Source organism: Periophthalmus magnuspinnatus, chromosome 3 (genome assembly GCF_009829125.3).
Source record: "Periophthalmus magnuspinnatus isolate fPerMag1 chromosome 3, fPerMag1.2.pri, whole genome shotgun sequence".
NCBI lineage: Eukaryota > Metazoa > Chordata > Actinopteri > Gobiiformes > Gobiidae > Periophthalmus > Periophthalmus magnuspinnatus.
In genome coordinates this window covers 36,359,805-36,383,766 of record NC_047128.1, presented here as the reverse complement: position 1 = coordinate 36,383,766, position 23,962 = coordinate 36,359,805, and the positions used below count along the sequence as shown (strand labels likewise).

At 43.0% G+C, this 23,962-nt stretch overlaps 1 protein-coding gene across 1 annotated transcript; it reads right to left on the bottom strand.

Moving 5' to 3' along the window:
* Positions 1-129: 129 nt before the first annotated feature.
* On the bottom strand, positions 130-23,501 carry gas6 (growth arrest-specific 6). The gene is made up of 15 exons (XM_033991933.2): positions 23,057-23,501; positions 22,708-22,868; positions 19,332-19,356; positions 19,156-19,218; positions 15,136-15,258; positions 12,016-12,135; positions 11,394-11,516; positions 9,432-9,553; positions 8,890-9,008; positions 8,193-8,382; positions 7,909-8,079; positions 6,892-7,063; positions 6,123-6,262; positions 5,269-5,470; positions 130-4,183 (listed from the first exon to the last, which is right to left on the bottom strand). The coding sequence occupies exons 1-15, from the start codon at positions 23,118-23,120 to the stop codon at positions 4,032-4,034; spliced, it is 1,947 nt and encodes a 648-aa protein (XP_033847824.1). The 5' UTR covers positions 23,121-23,501; the 3' UTR covers positions 130-4,031.
* Between the last annotated feature and the right edge of the window lie 461 nt (positions 23,502-23,962).

Below are 23,962 nucleotides of genomic sequence, written 5' to 3'. Positions count from 1 at the left end.
ATTCCAGTTCCATGGTGTTTCCTGTGAGACTCGTGTTGTGTCATGTTGTGTAATAAATGTTTGTTTTGTTTGTTCTGTGTCGTTTTTCACATAAAAAAAAAACAAAAAACACGTCCACGTCTTTGTTTTAAAATCTAGTTTACGGCTTTTATTTGTTTTAAATATAATTTTAACTGTCGAGGAAACAAAAAGGCAAACATCACTCAGGATCGTACACATACTGGCAGTAAAAGTGAAAATCAAACACTAAATAAAAAACACACACGTGATAAACTCGAGCTCGACTTTGGCATTTACTCAAACCTAAAAACAAACGAGCCCTTTGGCAAAACTCTACAATCTTTAGTGAAATTTAAGCACCTAAAATTTAAACAGAGACAAACCACGTCCGTGTTTTTGGTTTCCCCTCGACTCATTCTTCTAAATCTCATGCAGTTTCAGTTTCATTCAGAAAAAAACAAACTTTAGAGACGCAACTTCATCACAAGAGTCAAAGTAAAGACGTTAGAAATGAAGAGAAAACTGAACAAACTGAACGTGTCACAATAAAAACCCGAGAATAAAACACGAGAATAAAAATAAAACACGAGAAAAAAAACACGAGAATAAAAATAAAACACGAGAATAAAACACGAGAAAAAAAATAAAACACGAGAATAAAAATAAAACACGAGAATAAAACACGAGAAAAAAACACGAGAAAAAAAATAAAACACGAGAATAAAAATAAAACACGAGAATAAAACACGAGAAAAAAACACGAGAAAAAAAATAAAACACGAGAATAAAAATAAAACACGAGAATAAAACACGAGAAAAAATGAAAATGAAATAGACGTTAGAAATGTGAAGAGAAAACTGAACGTGTCACAATAAAAACACGAGAATAAAAATAAAACACGAGAAAAAAACAGTGAAACGATGAAAAGAGCAAACACAGACTCAGGGTCAAACGCGTCTGTTCTGTCCAGACTTTAACTTTAACTTTTTTACATTAAACACCTGAATTATTTGCATTTTTAGAAATTTACCTTAGAATATAAAAGAGCCAATGTCAATTACAACTTGTCTTGTTACATTTTTTTTATTTTATTTATGGATTTATTTGTCATTAAACTTAAATTTCATCTTAAATCTCTTCAATGACGTGTTTTTATTCGTTCAGAACGTGCACTCTCCACAGATCTGACTGGGCTCTTGCTTATCTCGGGCGGCGACCCCTGCAGCAGGAAAGTTCCGCAGTGCAGCTTTATTTGGCCCTTGTGTGAAGTTGCATCAGTTTTATCGACTCAAAGCTGAAAAGGTAGTGTTTGTCTAAAAGCCGCACACATATTTACACATCTCTATTTTACACAGCGCAGTCGCTCAGCAGCTCGTGGTGCGGCCGGTGCGGAGCTCCGCCCCCTCTCCCCTCGGCGTCTCTGTGCTTTAGTGGCGAAGGCGAGGAACACGGAGTTTGGGTTTAAAGGAGAAGTGAGTGAGTAACTATCAGCGGTCGGATTTAAAAACCTGTTGATTATCGTGTCGTGGAAAGGACAAAACAGTTTGATAAAATGTTTTGAATGTTTTGATTTAAACGTCAATTTGAGCGAAATAAACATCAGAAACAATAGAGACGATAATCCAGATTTAAAGTCCTATAGTGCACAAAATACTGTTTTAATTTATGTTTCCTCCTCAAAAACAGACCTGGACTTGTGTTTTGTTTCATTCACACATGTTTGAGTCACTTTATTATTAGTCTGCAACATCTACAAAGATCAAAACGCTCTGTTCCACCTTGTGATGTCATCAAGTGGGAGTCTAAGTGAACAGCTCCTTTTACCTTTAGTTCAGTCGAGATAAGTGGAAACTCCAGAGCTGAAATTATTATTATTAAAGGTGTGTGGAGTTTAAAAACACAGTGGAGCACTTCCTGTATCACATGATGACATCACAAGGTGGAACAGAGTGTTTTCAGTCTAAACGTGCAGAGTTTGTGTGTTAAATGTGAGAATGAAACAAAACACAACTCCTGTTCTAATGTTTAATCATCACAAAATGGAGTATTATGAGACTTTAAGCTCTAAATGTTCATCTTTAACACATTATTCGAGTCTAAACACATAAAGTTTGTTCGATTTCTAACTGTGCAGGTTTATTTTGATCAAATGTAAAACCAGAGAAACACGACTGAAAAAAACAACAGGAAACAAAAGTTAATCACAAACTTCTCCTCTGACCTGGTGTGTGGATGAGTTTTTACACGAGTAGCTTCAGTTACAGTACGACATCAGGGTTGTGTTGTTGTTGTTGTTGTTCGAGGCACACGGTTCGTTTGACGCTGCAGATGAACACGGAGACGTTTGTTTTTACACACATGGCGTCACTGAGCGGCTCCGTGTGCGTCTGAAACTATGTGCAAGATTCACTTTTTCACAGAAAGCAGCAAAATGCAGCATCGACAGCCCAGGTCCTCCTGAGGAGACACGGGGACGAGACACAGGACGAGACGAGACGTAGGGACGAGACGAGACGAGACACGGGGATGGGACGAGACGTGGGGACGGGACGCGGGGATGAGACGCGGGGACGAGACGAACACCACATCAGAACCATCCCCCCCCTCAGGACCCCCCTCGGTCTCAGGACCGTCCCCCCTCAGGACCGTCCCCCCTCAGGACCGTCCCCCCTCAGGACCGTCCCCCCTCAGGACCGTCCCCCCTCAGGACCGTCCCGTCTCAGAGCACCTGGTCTTTATGATGGTCCTCGTGGAGTTGGGCTTCACGTTTGGCCACTAGGGGTCGCAATTGGACTGAATGAACGAGGAAACGTGGTGACACTTTATGAAAACTGCACTTTAATTAGACGTTAATAAAACATGAACAAAGACGGAGGAATTCATAATAAACAGGAACGATTTAGGCTTTTAACGACTAAATTAAAGGGATAAGACGGTAATAATTGTGTAGTTTTTCAGCCTAAATACTTCTTAAATGTGTTTTAATGATGTTAACTCCTCAAAAACAGACTGAATAACATGTTATTATTAGTCTGTCTACATCTCAAAACGCTCTGTTCCACTTTGTGATGTCATCAAGTGGTAGTTTAAGTCAGCAGCTCCTTTTACCCTTTATTTTTAGCAGAGTTTGTAAATTCCAAGGCTGAAATTATTATTATTAAAGGCGTATAGAGTTTAAAAACACAGAGGGGCACTTCCTGTATCGCCACATGATGACATCACAAGGTGGAACAGAGTGTTTAAATCTGCAGGTTTGTGTGTTAAACATGTGAGAGTGAAACAAAACACAACTCCAGGTCTGTTTTTTGACGAGGAAACATCAAAACAGATCAGAAAATAGCGTAACATGAGCTCTTTAAGTTTATGAATCTCGTCTTTATTCATGCTTTATTAAGGCTAATTAAAGCGTAGTTAACATTAAATATCATCAAAAGCCGTTGCCGTGGACGACCTCGTTAAAGGCGTAAAGACGTGGATGAAATACTCAAACGAAGTACTCTGGAAAAGCTACTCAAACTTAGCAAATCAAACGTAAATCATCGACAAAACGGCGAATTATAAATAAAATAACGAAGGTAAAAAGAACAGACGGCGCGACTCACGACAGGATAAAACACGAAAATCAAATAAAAAATACGATTATAATAAAACTTTGACTTGAGAATGTGAAACGTGGGATTTCAGACACTCAAGTCCAAGAGAGTTTATAAAATATACTGGAGAAATGACCCTCGTTACTTCCACCTGTGCTAGCTTAGCGTCGCCCCGTTTAAGGCCCGGTGTGTTCTTATGGGGCTAATATCAAGGCTAATAGTTTTCGGGCAGTGTTAAGACGATCTTGTCCAGCACTTATTGCCTCTTCTGCTGCTAATATGTGCCATTTCAAATAAACAAAAGCCCAGCTAGTGCCTTTAAGCAACAGTGTCACAAAACAATGATCTAAGCACCAGCTGGACACAGACTCGGACGTTCTACTCCGTCCAAATCTGCAAAATCCTGGTTTAAATAAATACTGTGCAGCTCGAGTGCGTCACTGGTACGAGTCCAGCAGGGGGCAGGAGTGAGAGCGGATGTCGTTGTGTTTGTGGGTGGCTTGGTCCAGATCCAGCTCCCGTCCGTTCACGCTGACCTCCATGCAGCCGCTGTAGGACGCAGACACCAGAGTGGACACCAGGGGGACGTCTGGAGCACAAACAGGACAGACGTGTGTGATTTTAGAGAAATGAGACGCCAAACGAGACAAAAACACAAAAACGTGCAGCTCAGTTTGTGATGGAGACCGTTTCACTAAAGAGGATATCGTCACTAAGAAGGTCAATCTTTAAAGGAATGTTTCCAGAGTCGGACGCGGATCATGACGTAGAAAGTGGCGTTTTGTTGTTGTTGAGTGAAAAGCCTGAGCTCAGACGCAGAAACACAAAACACGACGGAAACTACAGCGAGTGGAGCGAGACCAGAGCGTTTAGATTTATCTCTCACCATTTTATTTTGTCTTAATAACAACTAATAAAAAGCTCAACATAAAGACTTTAAAACACTTTGATATATTTTAGATCAGGAGTCGACAAACTAAAGAGCCACATGCAGCTCAAAAACAGGAAAATGTTTTACTTAAACTTTATTAAATTTGTATTTGACAGAGTTTGTGGCACCAAAGACGATTCATTCTGTTGATTATTAGTTTTATTTTTTTTATTATTGTTCGTCTGAGCAAATCTCACACATAAAATGATCATTATTCTTTTGATTTTGAGTAAATATTAAACATAAAATGCACCAGAATACAGGGAATTATGTATCATTTGCTCAAAACTCAGAGACTCTTCAAATATGTTCAGAAAATTCACACAAATACAAAATGTGACATAAACTTTATAATGTGCTCATGTGTTAACAGATGATTTACTTTTAAGTGAATTTATTAATCATTTTGTCTCGTTACTTGGTTTGAAATGTTCCAGTGCGACTCTTTTCCTGTTAAAGGTTTTGTTTTGTTTAGTGTCTGAGCCTCGTCTCTTTTACAGATTTAATTTGCTGTAAATAAAATAAAAAGCCCGACTGCTTTAGTTACTTTATTTTTAATATAAATCTTTTTTTTTGTCTTATTCCGTGTTTTTTATGCTGATTTTGTGGAAAGTGGTTTGGGTTTGGAGGTTTGTTTCATGTTTTATTTATTGTCCTTAATTTAAAAACGATTTAAAAGTTTAATTTCACATTTGACTTTAAATTCCACTCGAGTTGATTTAAAACATAAATGTGACTCTGACCTGGGATTCCTCCGATGAAGGTGCTGGACTGAGACAGGACGTCCACGGGGACCACGCCGTCCCCGCTGCGTCCCGGCTGCCCGTCGATCAGAAGCAGCGTCTGATTGGCCGAGACCGTCACCTCGATCACGTGACCCTCTCCGTCGCACAGAGGACTGGGCGAACTCGCCACGACGGAGTCGCCCGATGTGACCAGGACGAACTGAGAAAGAGACAAGAGAAGAGAGAGAGAAGAGAAGAGAGAAAAGAGAAGAGAAAAGAGAAAAAAAAAAACAGAAAAGAGAGAAAAGGGAGAGAAAAGAGAAACGAGAGGAGCTGAGTCAGATCCTGATGTTTGTCTAAATCACCATCATCACAAACACATCGTCTCTGGGGCGTCCTGCAGGTTTGAGGCTCGTTCTTGGTCTGGAGTTTAAAAAAAGAGACTTCTGGCTCTTTTATGGATCTGAATCTGATCTGATCTGAATCTTTGAGATCCGTTAACTTCAAAGAGCCGTTCAGACTTTTACTGTTTATTTATTTGACAGAAACAAACGAGTCTCAGATCAAACTCATCCAGACAGAGAGTTTACCCTTTAAATAAAACATTTAAATAAAACACTGCACTAATAATAATAATCATTTAATCTGTTGATTCCAGACGTGTTCTCACTCGTGTCTGTGCTGATTCTTGAGTCGGTTCAGGGTAAATCAAAATAAAAATGGACAGAAGTAGAAAGAAAAAGACTCAGCTCTTTTAAAAAATGAGATTCGTGTGATCTTGACATTTCCAAACCTTAAACTGTGTTTGATGAAGTGACATTTTATTTAACAGTTTGATTCTTTTAAATGACTTGTGCGTTTGTTGGACTCACGTCTCTCCACTCGTCCGTCCCGGGATGATAATCGGCCAAAGACACAGACAGAGGCACTCGGTCCTGGTGAATCAGAGCGAACAGGACCCCGATGCCCGAGGTGGCTCTGAGACTCATGTGGACGCTCAGGGGTAAAGAATCTGAAGAAAACGAGAGACATGAGAGTCAGCAGAGCAGAGGAGTAAAAGTACTACACATACTGCGAATATACTGCGTCCGGACTGTGCAGTACTACACATACTGCATCTGGACTATGCAGTACCAAATATACTGCATCTGGACTGTACAGTACTACACATACTGCGAATATACTGCATCCGGACCGCGCAGTACCAAATATACTGCGTCCAGACCAAATATACTGCGTCCAGACCGAGTACAGCAGATTAAACACGTGAAAACTCCATAATGTGACTTTATTTAATGGACTTGTGGACGTGCAGCTGGTCACTCGATAATGACAGATGAGGCGTTTTATTTCTTTATAAACTAAAACTACAATATTCGGTACATTAACTTTTTCCAGTAAATTCAGGATGTTAAAGATGCACTGTGTAACTTTTCTGATAAACCTCTGGCTCGTTTCCTGGAGCTGGTTTTGCTTTATCTGGAATTTATACGCGACATTAAACATCATCATCAAAGATCAACCCCGGAGCAAAAAAACATCACCATGGAGACGAGCGACGTGCAGAAAAGTCACACAGACGAGCTTTACGTCAGTTTAAACGCGCGGCTCATGTTTTAGACAAATCTGCCGTCGCTGCACCTGAAAAGCTCCGGTTGAAAAAGGCGAAGCCCGTCCCATTGAAGAAGGCGCCGGGGTCGTCTGCGCTGAAACACTGCATGTTCTCATTGGACTGGATCGTCTGCTGGATCGACGCGTCTTCTCCCGTCAACCAGCGCCAGTCCTTCATGCACCCGTCCAGACGAGGGTTCACCTGCGAGCGCGAAACAACGAAACACAACGAAACATAAAAAAACACAACAAAATACAACGAAAACATAACAAAAACACAACGAAACAACACGTTTAATCATTCTGTTTTGAGTCCATAAACTTTAACCAAACACTTCCAGAACCTCCAGTCTGGTCTGATCTGAAGCGACGCAGCGTTAGCCCCTCAGCACAGAGACAAACAGGTTTAATACTGCGTACTGTCGTGTCCTTGGGCAAGACACTTCACCCACACGGACGAGAATGAAGACTGGGCAGGTGTAGAGTGGATTTGGTGACAGATTATTATTATTTTCTGTTTATTCACGTCGTTATAACTTGAATAGTTGTAAAGCTTAAGTTCATAAATGTCTAGAGTCTGTGGGACTTTACGCTTGTTCAGATAAAGCTCAAAATAATTCAAACGATTCAGAAAATGTGACGTTTTAGTATCGAGCAGTGTCTCTAAAAGTATTTTCGATACTTTTGACAACTCTGACCTAATCCTGCTTTGGCTCGTTTAATCCTGGTGTAAAACATTTTCATCTGGTTCAGTGATTCTTTCAGGTCGTTTCTAAAGTTCACTGAAATATCTTTTAAGTTCAGGTGACAGATAAACTAAAATACGTTTTTCACAGCGTTTTAAGTTTTCTTTTCTCTCCTTCACACGATGTCAGAGATGCAAGATGCACATTTTGGTTCTGTTTTTTTGCCTTTGGATTTGTGATATTTCTTCCGACTCATGCGAAATAAGAGAAACCTGTGATTGTTTTGTGTTTGAGGGAGGACGTGTGACAGGAGCTTAATCTTTGCACATCTTTATATTAAAATGTTGTGTTTCGTCCTCACTTTGTTCACCAGGCCGTCCTCTTTAAAGGGCACTCCCCCCACAGTGAGGTTCAGCTCGTGCAGCCCCAGCCCCTTCTTCAGAGTGAACAAGTCTCCGTTCACCGCGATCTTCATCACCGCCTCTCTGTCGATCTTTATCACCAGACTACGGCCCTGCTCCTCCACCGAGATCTGAAAAGTACAGTTCACACGTAAAATACACGAAAAACAAACACGTGACTGAAAGTGGAGCTGGAGACAGAAAAGAACAACAGAAATAAAGAGAAAGAACGACAGGGGCGAACCTTTCTCCACTGTCCATCGTTGACCACAGCGCCACTGCTGGTGACTCTGCTCACTGCGCCGTACTTCAGCTGCAGCTCCAGTTTCCCATCATGCATCGCAAGCACAATCCAGGAGCTGTTCAAGTGACCTCCGGCAAAAAAGATCACTCCCTCAGAGTCGTACGTGCGGAAGTCAAACTCTGCAGAAAATCTAGAAAAAAGAGAGAAAAAGACATGACCAGTTTAGTTAAAGGCGTCGTACCTGATTTTTATCGTCTTAAAACGTGAAAAAAACAAAAACAAAACAGATCTAGCTCATTTTAAACAGTTTGCTGTGGCCCAGAGCTGCTCCTCACTCACATTATTCAGAATTTAAAAGCATTTTCTCCCCAGAGCTCTCAGTGTTTTGCCAAGACTGTAAATCAACAACAACGAGCGCGATCCTCCTGATTATCAGACAGTAAAACGGTTTATAATTAGACGCAGACACAGTGGACTGGAGCTGCTCATACGACACATCTGTGCAGAGAAACATTTAGCTCAAACACAGATACACAGAAATAGACACAAGGCCGTTAAATCGAGTCAGTTTGCAGAAATACACATCACATTGTTTAACATCTGCCATTTTCTCTCACCAGACAAAATCGTATCATATTTCTGCGTTTTGTATAAATGCGTCGTGTATTTTGAAGTGTTAGTAAAAGTATTTTCTCACCCTGTTTTAGACGTTCTTCGAAACCGCAGCCTGACGACAGGGACTCCACTGAACATACGCCCCAGATACAGAGACTGAGGGTTTCTCTTCAAAGACGGAGAAATACACGACGTAATGGGCTAAAAAAAAAGAAAAAACACAAAAACAGGTTTAATATTTATCCAACAAAAGCAGAATACAGTCTCAGAGTCAACGATACAAAACAGATCTCACAGATTTGAGGAGGGAAAAGTCTCTTAGTCTGTTTTTACTTTCACCTGAACGCGGCTTTTATATGTTTGTGATTATTATTTTAAAATACTGTTCACTTTGTAAAGTTTAGAGTGATAATCTTAAAACTTTACAGGTCTGGAATAAGAAAACTCATTTATCAGATCAAAAACATTTATTTATGAACAGACAAAAGTTTTCATGAGCTTCAACCTCCTGTTTCATGCAACTTTTGAGGCCTTTTCCCCCTTAAAATACGTATTTAAGATGATATTTAGTTTTAAATTCGCTGTGGCGTCGGTCTGACATAAACAGTAGAGTCTGTGTTTCACCTTACAGCTCCTGAGGTCCTGGGACAGCTTCATCCCCTCACGTCCGTCACAAAAACACCGGAAACTCCCCGGGACGTTGAGACACTCGTCGGCGCAGACGCTGGACTGGCACTCGTCCACGTCTGAAGGTCAAAGGTCAAAGTCAAAGGTTTGATCTGTGGTTATGAAAATACTGGAGGCGACTCTGATATTTTTCTTTGGCTGCTTGAACATATCATTTTTCTCAGACTGAGTACTACGACTGAGTACTACGACTGAGTACTACGACTGAGTACTACGACTGAGTACTACGACTGAGTACTACGGCTGAGTACTACGACTGAGTACTACGGCTGAGTACTACGGCTGAGTATTACGGCTGAGTACTACGACTGAGTACTACGACTGAGTACTACGACTGAGTACTACGGCTGAGTACTACGACTGAGTACTACGGCTGAGTACTACGGCTGAGTATTACGGCTGAGTACTACGACTGAGTACTACGACTGAGTACTACGGCTGAGTACTACGACTGAGTACTACGGCTGAGTACTACGGCTGAGTACTACGGCTGAGTATTACGGCTGAGTATTACGGCTGAGTACTACGGCTGAGTACTACGGCTGAGTACTACGGCTGAGTACTACGACTGAGTATTTAGGAACAGGTTTTTGTCTTCAGTTCAGGTTTTGGGACAAGTTTAGAAAAAGGGTTTTGTCAGAACTGAGTTTGGAAAGAAAATGACAGAAGCAGTGGAAGAAGTACTCAATTATGTTACTTAAGTAAAAGTATAGATACCAGAGTAAAGAAATACTTAAGTGAAAGTATTAAAGTATCTGTTTAAAAATGTACTTAGAGGAAAACGTAGTGTAAAAGTATTTTGCACAGATTTTGAGTCTTGTAAAGCTTCAGATGTGGAGATTTAAAGATTTGAGCTGAATTTTAAAGAGAAACAACTGAATCAATCGTTTTTATTTTATTTTTGTTCAAATTCTGTGTTAAAAATAAACCTCAGCCTTTTCAGCAGGTCTGAAACTATAATAAAAAATACTTTTACTTTTCAGTCCTGTTCAAAAATGTAGTGGAGTAAAATGTACTCGAGTAATCATTAACATTTACTTAAAGAATATATATGTAAAGTTTTTACTTAAGTACTTTACTACTTTTACTTTGTTACACTTGTATCTTAAGACAAAACATTAAAGCAAATCGCTCCGTCCACATAATCTGAGGTCTGGTGTTGTGTTAGTCGTTGTTTTTGCGTCACTTGTCGGTTCAAGTGTTGCATAACTCAGTTCCATTCTCATTATCAAAAGAACGTTTATGTCAACAGTCTGCAGGAATGCGCCGCGGGTTCACGTGGTCCCGGGGTTTGACCGGCTCTTTCCTCTCGGAGTTTAAACCTTACATGGACACGACTCGGACACAAACGCTTATTCCCACAGAGCTGTGTGTGCGTTTGACTTGAGCGTAAACAGAGTCTGTGCAGCGTCTGAAGAGCTGCAGAAGTAAAACTGTAAAGAAACGCTCATAGTATTTGTCTTAAACATGAGGGGTTTATAATAATAGTTTTACACTCTGTCAAGGCAAAACTAAGCTGACTTTTCTTATTAGATCCTCATTTTACTGTAAAAGAGGTGACTTAGTTGTGTATTGTTCTGTAATGTGCTTATTCATGAGTTTCAAGATAAAGATTCCTTCCTGATTTCAAAGTTTTGGTTCCTCTGTTGTTGTGGCAATTCAAATCAAAATACTTCTTTCAAACGGGGAAATGTCCTCATGAAATCCTTCAAATCAGGAAAGAATCATTTCCCTGAAGCTCATGAGCAGCTCTGGGGGGTCTTCAAACATTTTGGACCAAAATCCTAGTGACCTGTTCCCCATTTCTCAGCACATTCTTTCGCAGTGATAATAGTGACACAAACACAGCTGCAGGACGGACCCCCGGGGGCCAGACCTGGGGGTGTTCCAGGGACGTACCCAGGCAGCTCTCGGTCTCGTTGTCGTAAACAAACCCGGGTTCACACAGACACTCGAAACTGCCCTTGGTGTTGAGACACTGAGCCGTGCCACAAACGGACGGGTCGTCGCACTCGTCCACGTCTGGAAACGAAAAGAACGTTTAGAAATGATCAGTTTAGAGTCAATTTGATCCAGGAGAAAGCAAAAAACTAACAAAAACTGTGCATAAATGTATATATATTACAGTTTTTATTCTAATACGTCATCTGTGACTCTGAGGACAGAATGTTTTGACAGTTTCTTCTTACATTTTTATGAATTACGCCTTAAAAATAAGTTGCACAAAGTGGAGTTGGTGATTTAGATGCAGAATTGTAGGAAAATAACACAATATTCTCTGGAAATATCATCAAATCAGCTCAAATGTTTTGTACCCTGTTTAGCCAACGAGTCTTGACGATGTAAAGCTGAACTCATTTGACATTTTTCTTCTTTTTTAACAGAATAAACTGCACAGACGTGTCATTTCCCACAGTGTCCCTAAAAATCAAACCCGAGTCGTTTGAGTTCACGAATCCAGATCCTCAGAACGACAGACGCATTATTGACGTGTTCACTTTAACATAAATCCATACTGTACCGTTACATAAGTGGCGCCCTGACAGCGTGTATCCGTGGCGACAGGAGCAGCGGTAACTCCCCATCGTGTTGTTGCATTCGTGGTCACAGCCGCCGTTCCTCGTCTCGCACTCGTCCACATCTAAAAACGACAAACAAATGACTCAGAACTGAAGATTTGGACTTTTATTGTTCCCAAACACTTAAGTAACAACTGGTTTAAATCTCAAATCTCCTCTGTCCACGGGAACGACGACCGGAAGGGCATCTGGCTCAAAAATCTGCCCAAAAACTTTGTAACGGGTTTACTGTGGCAGAACATATCGACTCAGAGCTAAACTTGTAATTTAAAAGAGTTAATGTGGAGTTTGTGTGGATTTTAACGCACAAACAAAAAGGAAAAGACGTTCAGTTTTAGCAAATCAGTTTGAAATAAGACTGAACCATTTAAAGGTCTATTACGCAACATTTCTGGAGGCGTGTGTGCACCTGTTTGTCTCCATGAAGATGTTATTGTTTTGATTGGACTGAGGAATCAGTTTGTCGACCTCGGCTCATGGAAGAACGTGGGATTTTCAAGCATTTGATTTTTTTTTAAAGTTTATTAGTCTGTAACATCTCCAAAGCTCAAAACTCCACTTTGTGATGTCATGACGTGGTAGTTTTCACGTTAATAGCTCCTCTTTTCTTTAGAGATTGGTCATTCCAGAGCTGAAATGATCCAAATGATTCTAGTGAAGGATTATGGGGTTTAACGGCGCTTTTCTTTTGCAGGATTTGTGCGTAAAACATGTGAGAATGAAACTAAAACACAATCACACAGCTCAGATAAAAGTGGAACATGGATCCGTTAAACTGTAGAATCGCACTAGAGTTTTGGACTTAACACATGTGGAGTATTTGTGTGTTTGTGTGTTTGTGCTAAATGAAGTCATGTCTTAAAGGAAAAAGTGGAGAGCAAACTGCAGCACTTCACTTTGGTTCTTTCACAGTTTCTCGCAGGATGAGTCACAGTGGAAATGTGTTGAACAGTGTTTGCCACAAAAATCATCACTACATTTTCCTCTTCTGAAGTCCACAAATGACTTGATACTTGTCCAAAACAAAAGGTCTTCCTACTGTTCCAGGATTTCTGAGTAAACATCCACTTTTGTCATGTGGACTGCAGTAAACTCGACCTCCAGAAGACGCATGAATTCCCCCTGGACGCTCGCTGACCACACTCCTGTCCAGCTCCACACATCACACTTTATTTATAGCATTAACAGCTGGAGGTTTGTTGAGTTCACAGTTTAAAACCGCGACTTCCACATGTGGATTTAACACGTAAATAAACTCGATATCGAATCTGCTCTTGGTCTGCCAGGATGAAGTGAGATATTTATGTCTGGGATATTTATAGGACTTAGAAATATGAGGGAAAATATCGTCTTTCTTGCTGCTTTCACTGGTAAAATCTGAATATTAAAAGGTCACAAAGTGCAGCTGCAGGTTTATACCACACACACTCTGTTATAAATATAAACTCATCATTTATTTGGGTCAATAAACACGACGTATTTGAGTTATTTTTGCACAAATCGAGGCAGGACTGATACTTTTTCCCTTTTTTTCCCTCAGTTTTGTGATGAATAGTTATTTTTTGCTCAACACATCAGTGATTTTAATATTTTTTCTTGAATATTCATGTTTCAGTTTCCTGTTACTGGTGCCATTTTGAGAACTAAATATTTTGCTTTAAATTGTCAATCGCTATGGCAACGGTCCTTATTTTTGTTGCGCTCCAGCCGCTGATTCTACTGCGATTCTACTGCGACTCTACTGCGACTCTACTGCGACTCTACTGCGACTCTACTGCGACTCTACTGCGACTCTACTGCGACTCTACTGCGCTTTAGAAACGTAAAAAGCCTCTCGCTGCCTTAGGGCGGAATGAAGGAAACCTGGCGGCCAAACTGCGCCAACGGCCAGAGGTGAAGGTAACGAAGTACAAGTTGTACAATACACTACATCTGAGAGCAGTATCTGTGCTTTACTTCACTACATTTTACAGTGTGTACTTTTTACTTTTACTTGAGTACATCTGAGAGCAGTATCTGTACTTTCTACACTACATTTGTGAACTGGACTGAAAAGTAAAAAGTACTTTTCTTATGATTTGAGAGGTTATTTTTACTGTGTTTGTGGGAAAAAACTGATTAAAGTTGAGTTCAAAATAAAATAAATTAATTAATTAATTTTGGCTTTGAGCAAAACAAAAATAAATACAAAAAAATCATCAAAAAAAAAAAATTGGTATCGCAAATGTTGAATAAAATGTCACATTTTTAATTGTTATCACCACAAAGAGTAAAAAGTAAAAGTATTTGACACATTTTTAAACAGATACTTAAATACTTTTACTTAAGTTGATTTTTCATGTGATACTTTTACTTTAGTACTGCACTATCTCTGTATTTGTACTTTGGCTCAGACTCCAGTGAATTTCTGCTACAGTTTCATGTGTCGAGGGACGAGATTAAATTCTGCAGACGTTTTATGGGAGAGTTCATGTCACAGCTGCAGGTGAATTTATTTATTACAAACACAGAAAGTTAAATTAAGGATAAAATATGAACTAAATGATTTATGGAAACTCTGATAATCACAAACAGGAAACTCCATCTCCAGTTTCACAGATGTTTGACATTCACAGAGTCACAGGATCCACCGAAGAAAAATGACCTTTCCCCAGTGTCCAGCCTCCACAGATGACCGCACCTGTCTCACACCACGACCGTACCCGTCTCACACCACGACCGCACCTGTCTCACACACCATGACCGCACCCGTCTCACACACCATGACCGCACCCGTCTCACACACCATGACCGTACCCGTCTCACACCACGACCGTACCCGTCTCACACCACGACTGCACCCTTCTCCGTACCTGTCTCACACCATGACCGTACCCGTCTCACACCACGACCGCACCCGTCTCACACCACGACTGCACCCTTCTCCGTACCTGTCTCACACCACGACCGTACCCGTCTCACACCACGACCGTACCTGTCTCACACCGCGACCGCATCTGTCTCACACCGCGACCGCATCTGTCTCACACCATGACCGCACCTGTCTCACACCATGACCGTACCTGTCTCACACCTCGCCCCCGTCCAGCCCGTGAAGCAGTGGCACAGGAAGTCGCCCTTTTTGTCCTCACAGCGCACCGTACCTCTGGGGTTACACGGCGACGGCGAGCACTGGTCTGGGATATCTGCAAATAAAACAGAAAAAGCGTCAGATCTGAGGTAAACGCCGCAGCACAAAAGGTTTCCTGAGTGTGACTTTATGCAAAGGTCATCTCTTGTGTTTCAGAGCAGGGGGAGTATAAATAGCCTAATGCTGCCTAAGCTGCAGCTCGCCCTGCCCTAATTCAGTCCTTCACTCAAAAGTACTCACCAGATTGGGTCAATAAGAACAAGACGAGACGGGAACAAGTTCATCAGGTCCACGGTTTAAAACTCACCACAAATAAACAAACCTGAAATATAATCTTTGTTTGGATAAAGCTGCTCTTTATGTCCGTCATATTTATAGAAACGGTCAAATATTACAGAAAACGTGGCCTTTTTTGTTGCATTCCACTGATAATCTGAATAGAAAAGCTCAAGTTTAAAGCCACAAAGAACTCACTGCTGCACAAAAACAAACTGATAAACTAAAGACTGTAGTTTATTAGAAATTACGACTTATTTTGACTCACCACATTAGAACATTTCTCTTTTATTGGTTGTTTTATACCAAAGTTTTATTGTTCTTTGCCTCTGTGTCGTATTTTGTCGACTTTATATGAGGCACTTTGGGCAGTTTAACTTCTATTTTGAATAAAACTGAACTGAATAACATTATCGGTGTAAAATCGAAGTCGACGATATTACACTTTTCCGCTCTGTAAAGTCACACGTCTCATCTACAGACGTCACTTTGTTTTGCTGCTTGAGGAAAAGTAAAAACATCACGACACAAATCCATTTTTTGTGTTATATTTACAATTATTGACACTAAAACCTGAATTCACACACACACATAGACTCACAGGTGCCTCTAGTTAGCGTGCAGCTCGTTTTATGAAGTCAAAGTATAAAAAGTACTATGAAAAAATACTCTTCTACCAACACAATCACGACTAATACTACTACTACTACAACTACTACGATGACTGATCTACTGCAACGAGGAGACCACTGCTTCTGTTTCTGCTGCCACATCCTGAGAAGTACTAATACTACAAATACTTTAAATACTATAAATACTAGTAGAATGGACAGTGCTGCTACTGACAGAGGAAAAATACACTTGTACTACATGATTCTACTACATTACGTGGTCATGAAAGTGCAGAATACTGTAGTACTGTTGTGTTTCAGGACAAAAACACGTGTATTTATACTTCAAACTCGAGTACACGTACTTCCCGTCGTTGCTCATATGGTTTTGTTTCTTTCACAGTTGCTTTTCCGAGCAGAGTTTGGGAGCAGGACATGTCCCGACTTGTCCCAGTGACAGACACAATGTGATGAAAGTCGAACATTTCACTCAAACTTCAGTGGATCCGCCTCAGGCCCCAAACGCGTCACAGAAGTCCCGTGTTTTCTCTGCGTGACGCTCGTCCTGTGTTACACGTATGAGCAGAGGTTTGATGCACACTTTTTATTTCAGGCGTAAAGTCGTGTCTGCTCCTTGTCATTTTGTTCTGGTCTTTAATCTCACAGATTTACTCGAGCGCAGACGCAACGACGACAAAACACCTCAGGGATTTAGAGCAACAAAAATGTGTTTGGACTAATCTGGTGTTTTTATTATTATTTTATTCAGTTGATCATTAGATAAAACTCTGTGGATGTGACTTTTGACTCGACCCTGAAACTGTTTTTAATTAATGGCCTTTTAGCAGAATTGGCACATTTCTGAAGTAACACAAAGACTTTTATTCATTTTATTTATTCAGGCTTGGGACAAACACAAACTGTACTGGGTGGACTGTGTATCGGCAAGTTTGGGATTTTTTTGAACCAGTAGATGACAGATGTGAAAACTGCCCTCCTCACCTCACCTGGCCCCGCCCTCCTCCACCTCACCTGGCCCCGCCCTCCTCCACCTCACCTGGCCCCGCCCTCCTCCACCTCACCTGGCCCCGCCCTCCTCCACCTCACCTGGCCCCGCCCTCCTCCACCTCACCTGGCCCCGCCCTCCTCCACCTCACCTGGCCCCGCCCTCCTCCACCTCACCTGGCCCCGCCCTCCTCACCTCACCTGGCCCCGCCCTCCTCCCCTCACCTGGCCCCTCCCTCCTCCATTCACCTCCATTCACCTCCCCTCACCTGGCCCCTCCCCCTTCCTGTCATCTGGTCTCTCCCTCCCATTCACCTGCCCCCCCCCCCCTCCTCTCCTCACCTGGCACCTCCCCTCACCAGCCCCTCCACTCACCTAGCCCCTCCCCTCACCCCCCACATGGCCCCTCCACCCTCCTCTCCCCTGGCCTCTCCCTCCAGTGATCCCCTGGCCCCTCACCTGGCCCCTCCCCCTCACCTGTCCCGTCCCCCTCACCTGTCCCGTCCCCCTCACCTGGCCCCTCCCCCACACCTGTCCCCTCCCCCACACCTGTGCTCTGTTTTCCTTCTGTCAGGTCAGATCTGTCACTCTGCAGTAAAACAAAGAACCTCCTGGTTTTATGAAAGAATAAACCAGGGGCGGGTCAATCGATGTGAGTATAGATGGCAGTTTTAACCTCGCCCGGCGCCGCTTTGACCTCGCCCGGCGCCGCTTTGACCTCGCCCGGCGCCCCTTTAACCCCTCCCGCCGCCGCTCTGTCTCGTCTCTAAACACCAGGAGTCGGTTCAATTTGATTTTTCTGTATTTTTCTTGCTCAAATAGAATTAGTTCCTGTTTTTTATCGAGCTTTGCCTTTGAACAGGAAATATCTGCCTCGTTGTATAAATTTCCCCTGATTCTGCGTTAAGTCCACACACTTCCTGTAATCTAAACAGAGGACGCCATTATCGGTTCTATCTGACCACAAACTCCTGACGTAATGCGACAGAACGGAGATAAAACGGTGATGCTGCTGACAGAAGCTTCTTTAAGAGACAATACTGCAGCTGAGTCATGGATCCAGCCACGAGGGGGTTTCAGCCAATCAGAGCGAAGCCGAGCGCGTCCTCTGATGCAGCAGCACTCTGACCACGTCACGAGTATCTCACGCCCCCCCCCCCCCCTCAGTCACGCACACGCCACTGCAGAGTCACTATCACCAAAAAGAGGTGTGTCCCACATTCACCAATAAGAATCAGTCCAGAAATGTGACAAAAGTAGATCAATAAAACTGCAAAGGACAAACAGGACGAGACAAACTGAAACGTGTCTGTGTTTTTGGAGGTTGTACGGATAGATTTGTCTTTTCAAGGACAAAATAAAATGTCTTTGGGAGGTTATTTCATGGACAAACAGCAGAGACATTTAACATTTAACACAAACACAGACACATTTCTTCCTCAAAACTCTGAATCCAAACCACATGTTTCCTGACGATTAAAAACTCCAACTTCACACAATCCTCCGCGTTTAACCCTTTGGTGAAACACGACCGAACCTCAATCTGGATTAAAATACGATTCACTCCAAAACCCCATCGGACCGGCCGACATCTGACACAAAACTCCGCTCAAACGCACAACTACACACTTTCTTTTCCTTCCTGTGTCTCTGTGTAAAGATCAGTGTGATGCAGATGTTACTGCAGTGCAGCTCAGCCCACGTCACAACCAGAGTGTAAGAGTGTGAGAGTCTGAGAGCCGAGGAGAACGAAAAACCAACAGCACAGGATTCACAGAGCAGAGGAACGTTCTCCAGGATGATAGAAAATACACAAAACACCTCAGAAATACACAAAACATCCTCAGAAATACACAAAACATCCTCAGCATCTTTATCTTATCTTATTATCGGCCCATAGACTCTGATCACAAACTTAACTTTAAAACAAACTCGACACAGCAGGTCCTCGGTAAATAAAGACACACTCTGACACTTTTCACCCTCAGAATCGTTATCACAAAAACACAACTGTAACTGAACTTAAAGTTAAAGACATTTCCAAACAGTTTGAAACTTACTGTGAACACACGTGATCAGATCCTGTTTCTTTTTCTCAGAGTCTCCAAACCTGTCGACGCAGGCTGCAGAGAAACAAGAGTACACAAGAGTACACAAGAGTACACAAAAGTACACAAGAGGTTATTATACTTATAAATTATGATAACATCTGTGTTTTAATGTTTTAAATACTGACCTATATATTTAGGCCAGAAGTAGTCCTGAGAGAGAAAGAAAAGGGAGTTAAACTTTGATTTAAACACGACATGATGAAATATTTCTGCAGAAAAAGGAGTTTAGACTCAGTCGGACCTCGGGCTCGTCTCACACTTTTTAAACTGAGTGATTTCCAGGGAAGGAGGGAGGATGATAAACGAATCCTAAATGTTTGACTCGTTTATCCGACGGGCGCGGCCCATCGCCAACGGCTCCACCGGAATTCTCTGCATTCCTGACACCAGCAGCAGCATCATCCCTCCCTCCTCCGGAACATTCAGGTCACAACTGGGAACGTTATCATCAGATTATTTATGCAGCAGGGGCAGGTGGAGCGGGGGCAGGTGGAGCGGGGGCAGGTGGAGCAGGTGGAGCAGGTGGAGCAGGGGCAGAAGGAGCGGAGGCAGGTGGAGCGGGGGCAGGTGGAGCGGGGGCAGGTGGAGCAGGGGCAGGTGGAGCAGGGGCAGGTGGAGCAGGGGCAGGTGGAGCGGGGGCAGACCCCAGAGTAGATGCAGCAGGTGAAATGTAAGATGCAGTTTTTTAATCCTTGTTATTTTAGTTTTATTTGGACTCTGCATTTGACCCGTCCTTCACCCAGTGCCCGTCAGTAAAGACCCAGCTCCAGACGTTTGGCCGAGCTTCAGATCAAAGAGGTCAGGAGGTCAGGAAGTCAAGAGGTCAGGAGGTCAGGAGGTCAAGGAGGTCAAAGAGGTCAGGAGGTCAACCTGGAGTTTGGGGCGAGGCCTCATCTATGTAAATGTTTTCATTAAAGCTGCAGAGAGTAACTTTTCAGATGGACACTGCCACTTTCCTGTCTCCATGGAGACGTTATTGCTTTGCCTAGAATGTTCCACTGTAAGGCATTAAATGCATTCATCTCCATGGAGACAAGCAGGTGAAGTGTGCCAGGTCAGATCTATGGAGATGGAGGAAAAGTGGAGTAAGAACGAGTCTTTTTCAGAGTCATTTAGAGAAAAAAAATACATGGAAATGAGTGAAAACAAACAGATAAGTTATGGCTCCATGGAGACAAGCAAGAGACCAAAAAGTGACATAGTGCAGCTTTAAATAAAATCAAGCATAATACAACTGTAAAAACATTAGACTTTTAGAGTGATTTTCACCCTGACCAAAGCAGAGCATGAATGAAACTCTAAAATCAGGTAATCTAATGCCACACTGTGGGATCTGCCAAAATACTGAGTGAGAGACAATGGACACAAATGACTGAAGTGGGAAATACAACAAAATATAAAGTGTTGGTGTGTAAAAGTGATGCGTTGCCAGGCAGAAGTGGGTCTGGCTCCTTTTGCAGCTGCAGTGGAGGAAATGCAGAGTCAGAGCTGCACCAGATTAAAAACTCATGAATGAGACAGCGATTCACACAGAGGCGATTCACTCAGAGGCGTTTCACTCAGAGGCGTTTCACTCAGAGGCGTTTCACTCAGAGGCGTTTCACTCAGAGGCGATTCACTCAGAGGCGTTTCACACAGAGGCGTTTCACACAGAGGCGTTTCACACAGAGGCGTTTCACACAGAGGCGTTTCACACAGAGGCGTTTCACACAGAGGCGTTTCACACTCCACTGTCCACAGACACAGGATCAGACATTTGAGTGGGTGTAGGGATAATTGTTTAAGTACACAACTTCTGAAACCCTTTTGGTGTTAAAATCTGCAGAGACACGATTGGTCAGTTTTACTTTAGATGGAGCGAGTCTTGGTTTGGTGCAGGTTTAGTCCAGGGATGAGGCTGATTTAAACCTGGACTCGGTTAAACTGAAACAGTGGAGTGAATGTTACTCGTTTAATCCCAGGTTCATTGTGGTTTAGTTACGGTTAAATAAACATTCAAATTTGCCTTGATTTTTTCTGTAATTGTTGTAAAAATTGTTTTGTGGCAGAGCTTTCATTTTGTTGCTCGTTTAGGGAAAGTAAATCTGTTCCAACACATTTTACATTTTACAAAACACTGTTGTATTTGGATCTTTAAATAAATAGTGACGTCTCAAAATATCATGTGCATTATACAGATTATCAAACTAAACCTCCACGTTAATCCGGCCGTCCTCATAAAGTCTGTTTTTACGGTAATTCCGCTCGTAATCCGCGATTCATTGATTGCCTCATTCACTTTGTGCCTGGAATAATCTGTCGAAGTTCACGTTTCACACAAAGTTTCTAGTTAAATTCACTAAACGCTTAATCCACGTGTTATAGAAGCGATTACAAACATTTACGTTAAACATGTGCTGGAGTTGTTCACGTTGCTGTGTGACTTTAAACTCTGCACGGTTTGGCAGGTCTGCAGAGATTTACATTTCAAAAAGAGAGATTATTATTATTCTTCTACAGAGACTCGGTCACTCTGGACATTTGCACTGAAGTGTAGACTCTGATGTATGAAACACTGTTGTGCCAGAAGAAACAGCTCAGTGTGAACAGACAGAGGCCTGGTCCTTATGAAATGTTATGTTCTCACACTGACAAACTGCACAGATCTGCAGAGTCAGGAAGGAAAGAGAAACATTTATAAAAGTTATTAACGTGAAGCGGACGTGCACAAGTCTGGACACACGAGGTTTGGACTTAACTCTTATATTTTGATGTTTTGTTTGTGAGACTCTGCAGTTACTTCCTAATTACTCACAGTGACTCAACTCATGTCAGAGCAGAAACAAAGTGGATTAAAGGAGGAGACCTGGACCTGGGGATATTATGTGAAGTGTCTAATCACAGAATAGAAGCAGCGGAGCAGGAGGCAGACGGTGAATCACACACACACACCAGTGTTACTCAAGATGAAGCCGGAGTAAACACCAAACTGTCACTGAAGCTTAAACACACACATGGACACACTCACACTTTAAACACACATGGACACACTCACACTTTAAACACACATGGACACACTCACACTTTAAACACACACATGGACACACTCACACTTTAAACACACACATGGACACACTCACACTTTAAACACACTCACACTTTAAACACACTCACACTTTAAACACACACATGGACACACTCACACTTTAAACACACTCACACTTTAAACACACACATGGACACACTCACACTTTAAACACACACATGGACACACTCACACTTTAAACACACACATGGACACACTCACACTTTAAACACACTCACACTTTAAACACACTCACACTTTAAACACACTCACACTTTAAACACACACATGGACACACTCACACTTTAAACACACTCACACTTTAAACACACACAGACACAGCTGCTGCAGAGTAAAACTCACTCCACACTTATTTCTCATGAAACCTGCAGGTAACTCTAGAAAAGTGTCAGTGCTTATGTGAAAATCAGACTCACAGTCTCTGGGTCGTTCTCAAACACCTCCCTCGCCTCCTCTTTGGAGCACCTCTCCTCCACACACTCCCGCTCCAAGTGTCCTTGTTTCGTCTCCTCAAACACTTGGTTTGCTCTTCTGTGTCTGCTGAGGAACTGGTTCGCCTCTTTGGGGGACAAAGAAACTAAAAGAGAAAGGTGTCCTGAATAAACATGAGTGTTTTCATGAGACTGGAGTGTGCGTAATGTGCGTAATGTGCGGCTCAGCTGCGTCCAAAGGTCTGAAACACAGACCTTAAAGTGAAGCATGGATCACTCATGTCACAGTCTGTATCGAGCTAGCTTAGCCACCTAGCATGCATTGTTTACTCACTGGAGTGGGACAGAGCCGCCAGGAGCAGCAGCGGCGCGGCGCACACCACTGCGCAAAGACGCATCGTGGAAACGCGGGTCTGCGCCAAGATCCAAAGTTTGAGCTGCGTCCTGCCCCTCGTGTCCTCTACCCCTCGTGTCCTCTGCCCCTCGTGTCCTCTACCCCTCGTGTCCTCTTCCCCCTCCGTCAATGTCAGAGCCGGTGGAGGTGAAGCTAGTGTCTGTTCACACGCTGCGTGTCTCCAGGAGCTCTGTGGATCTGAGGCAGCGCGGCGTCCCCGCGCATACCGCACACGCGTGACACGACCTCAGGAGCAGCTCGTGCCCATGGCGCTCACGAGGACAGTCTCCCCGCTCTGGTCCCGCTCTGGTCCCGCTCTGGTCCCGCTCTGGTCCCGCTCTGGTCCCGCTCTGGTCCCGCTCTGGTCCCGCTCTGGTCCCGCTCTGGTCCCTGCTGCAGTCCTCTTGTCCCGCTCTGCAGCCCTGTGGAGCAGCTCTGTGGAGCAGAGAGCTCTGTCTGTTCTGCTGCTTCTGGAGCGACTCTGAGAAGAGCCGAGTCTGAGCTGATGTTTGTCCTGATGCAGAGACACCCCCCCCCCCGCGCGCGCCCCCCCTCCCACTGCGCGTGAGCGCGCACAGGTCTGAGTGTGTGTGTATGTGTGCGCGTGGGGGTGCGTGTGCACAAGTCTATGTGTGCGCACGCGCGTGTGTGTATGCGTGTGTGCATAGGTATCTGTGTGTGTGTTTGTGTGCATGCACATGTGTGCACAGGTCTATGTGTGTGTGTCTGCACAGGTCGGGGTGTGTGTGTCTGTGTGTGCACAGGTCTATGTGTGCACAGGTCTATGTGTGTATGTGTCTGTGTGTGTGCACAGGTCTATGTGTGTGTGTGTCTGCACAGGTCTGG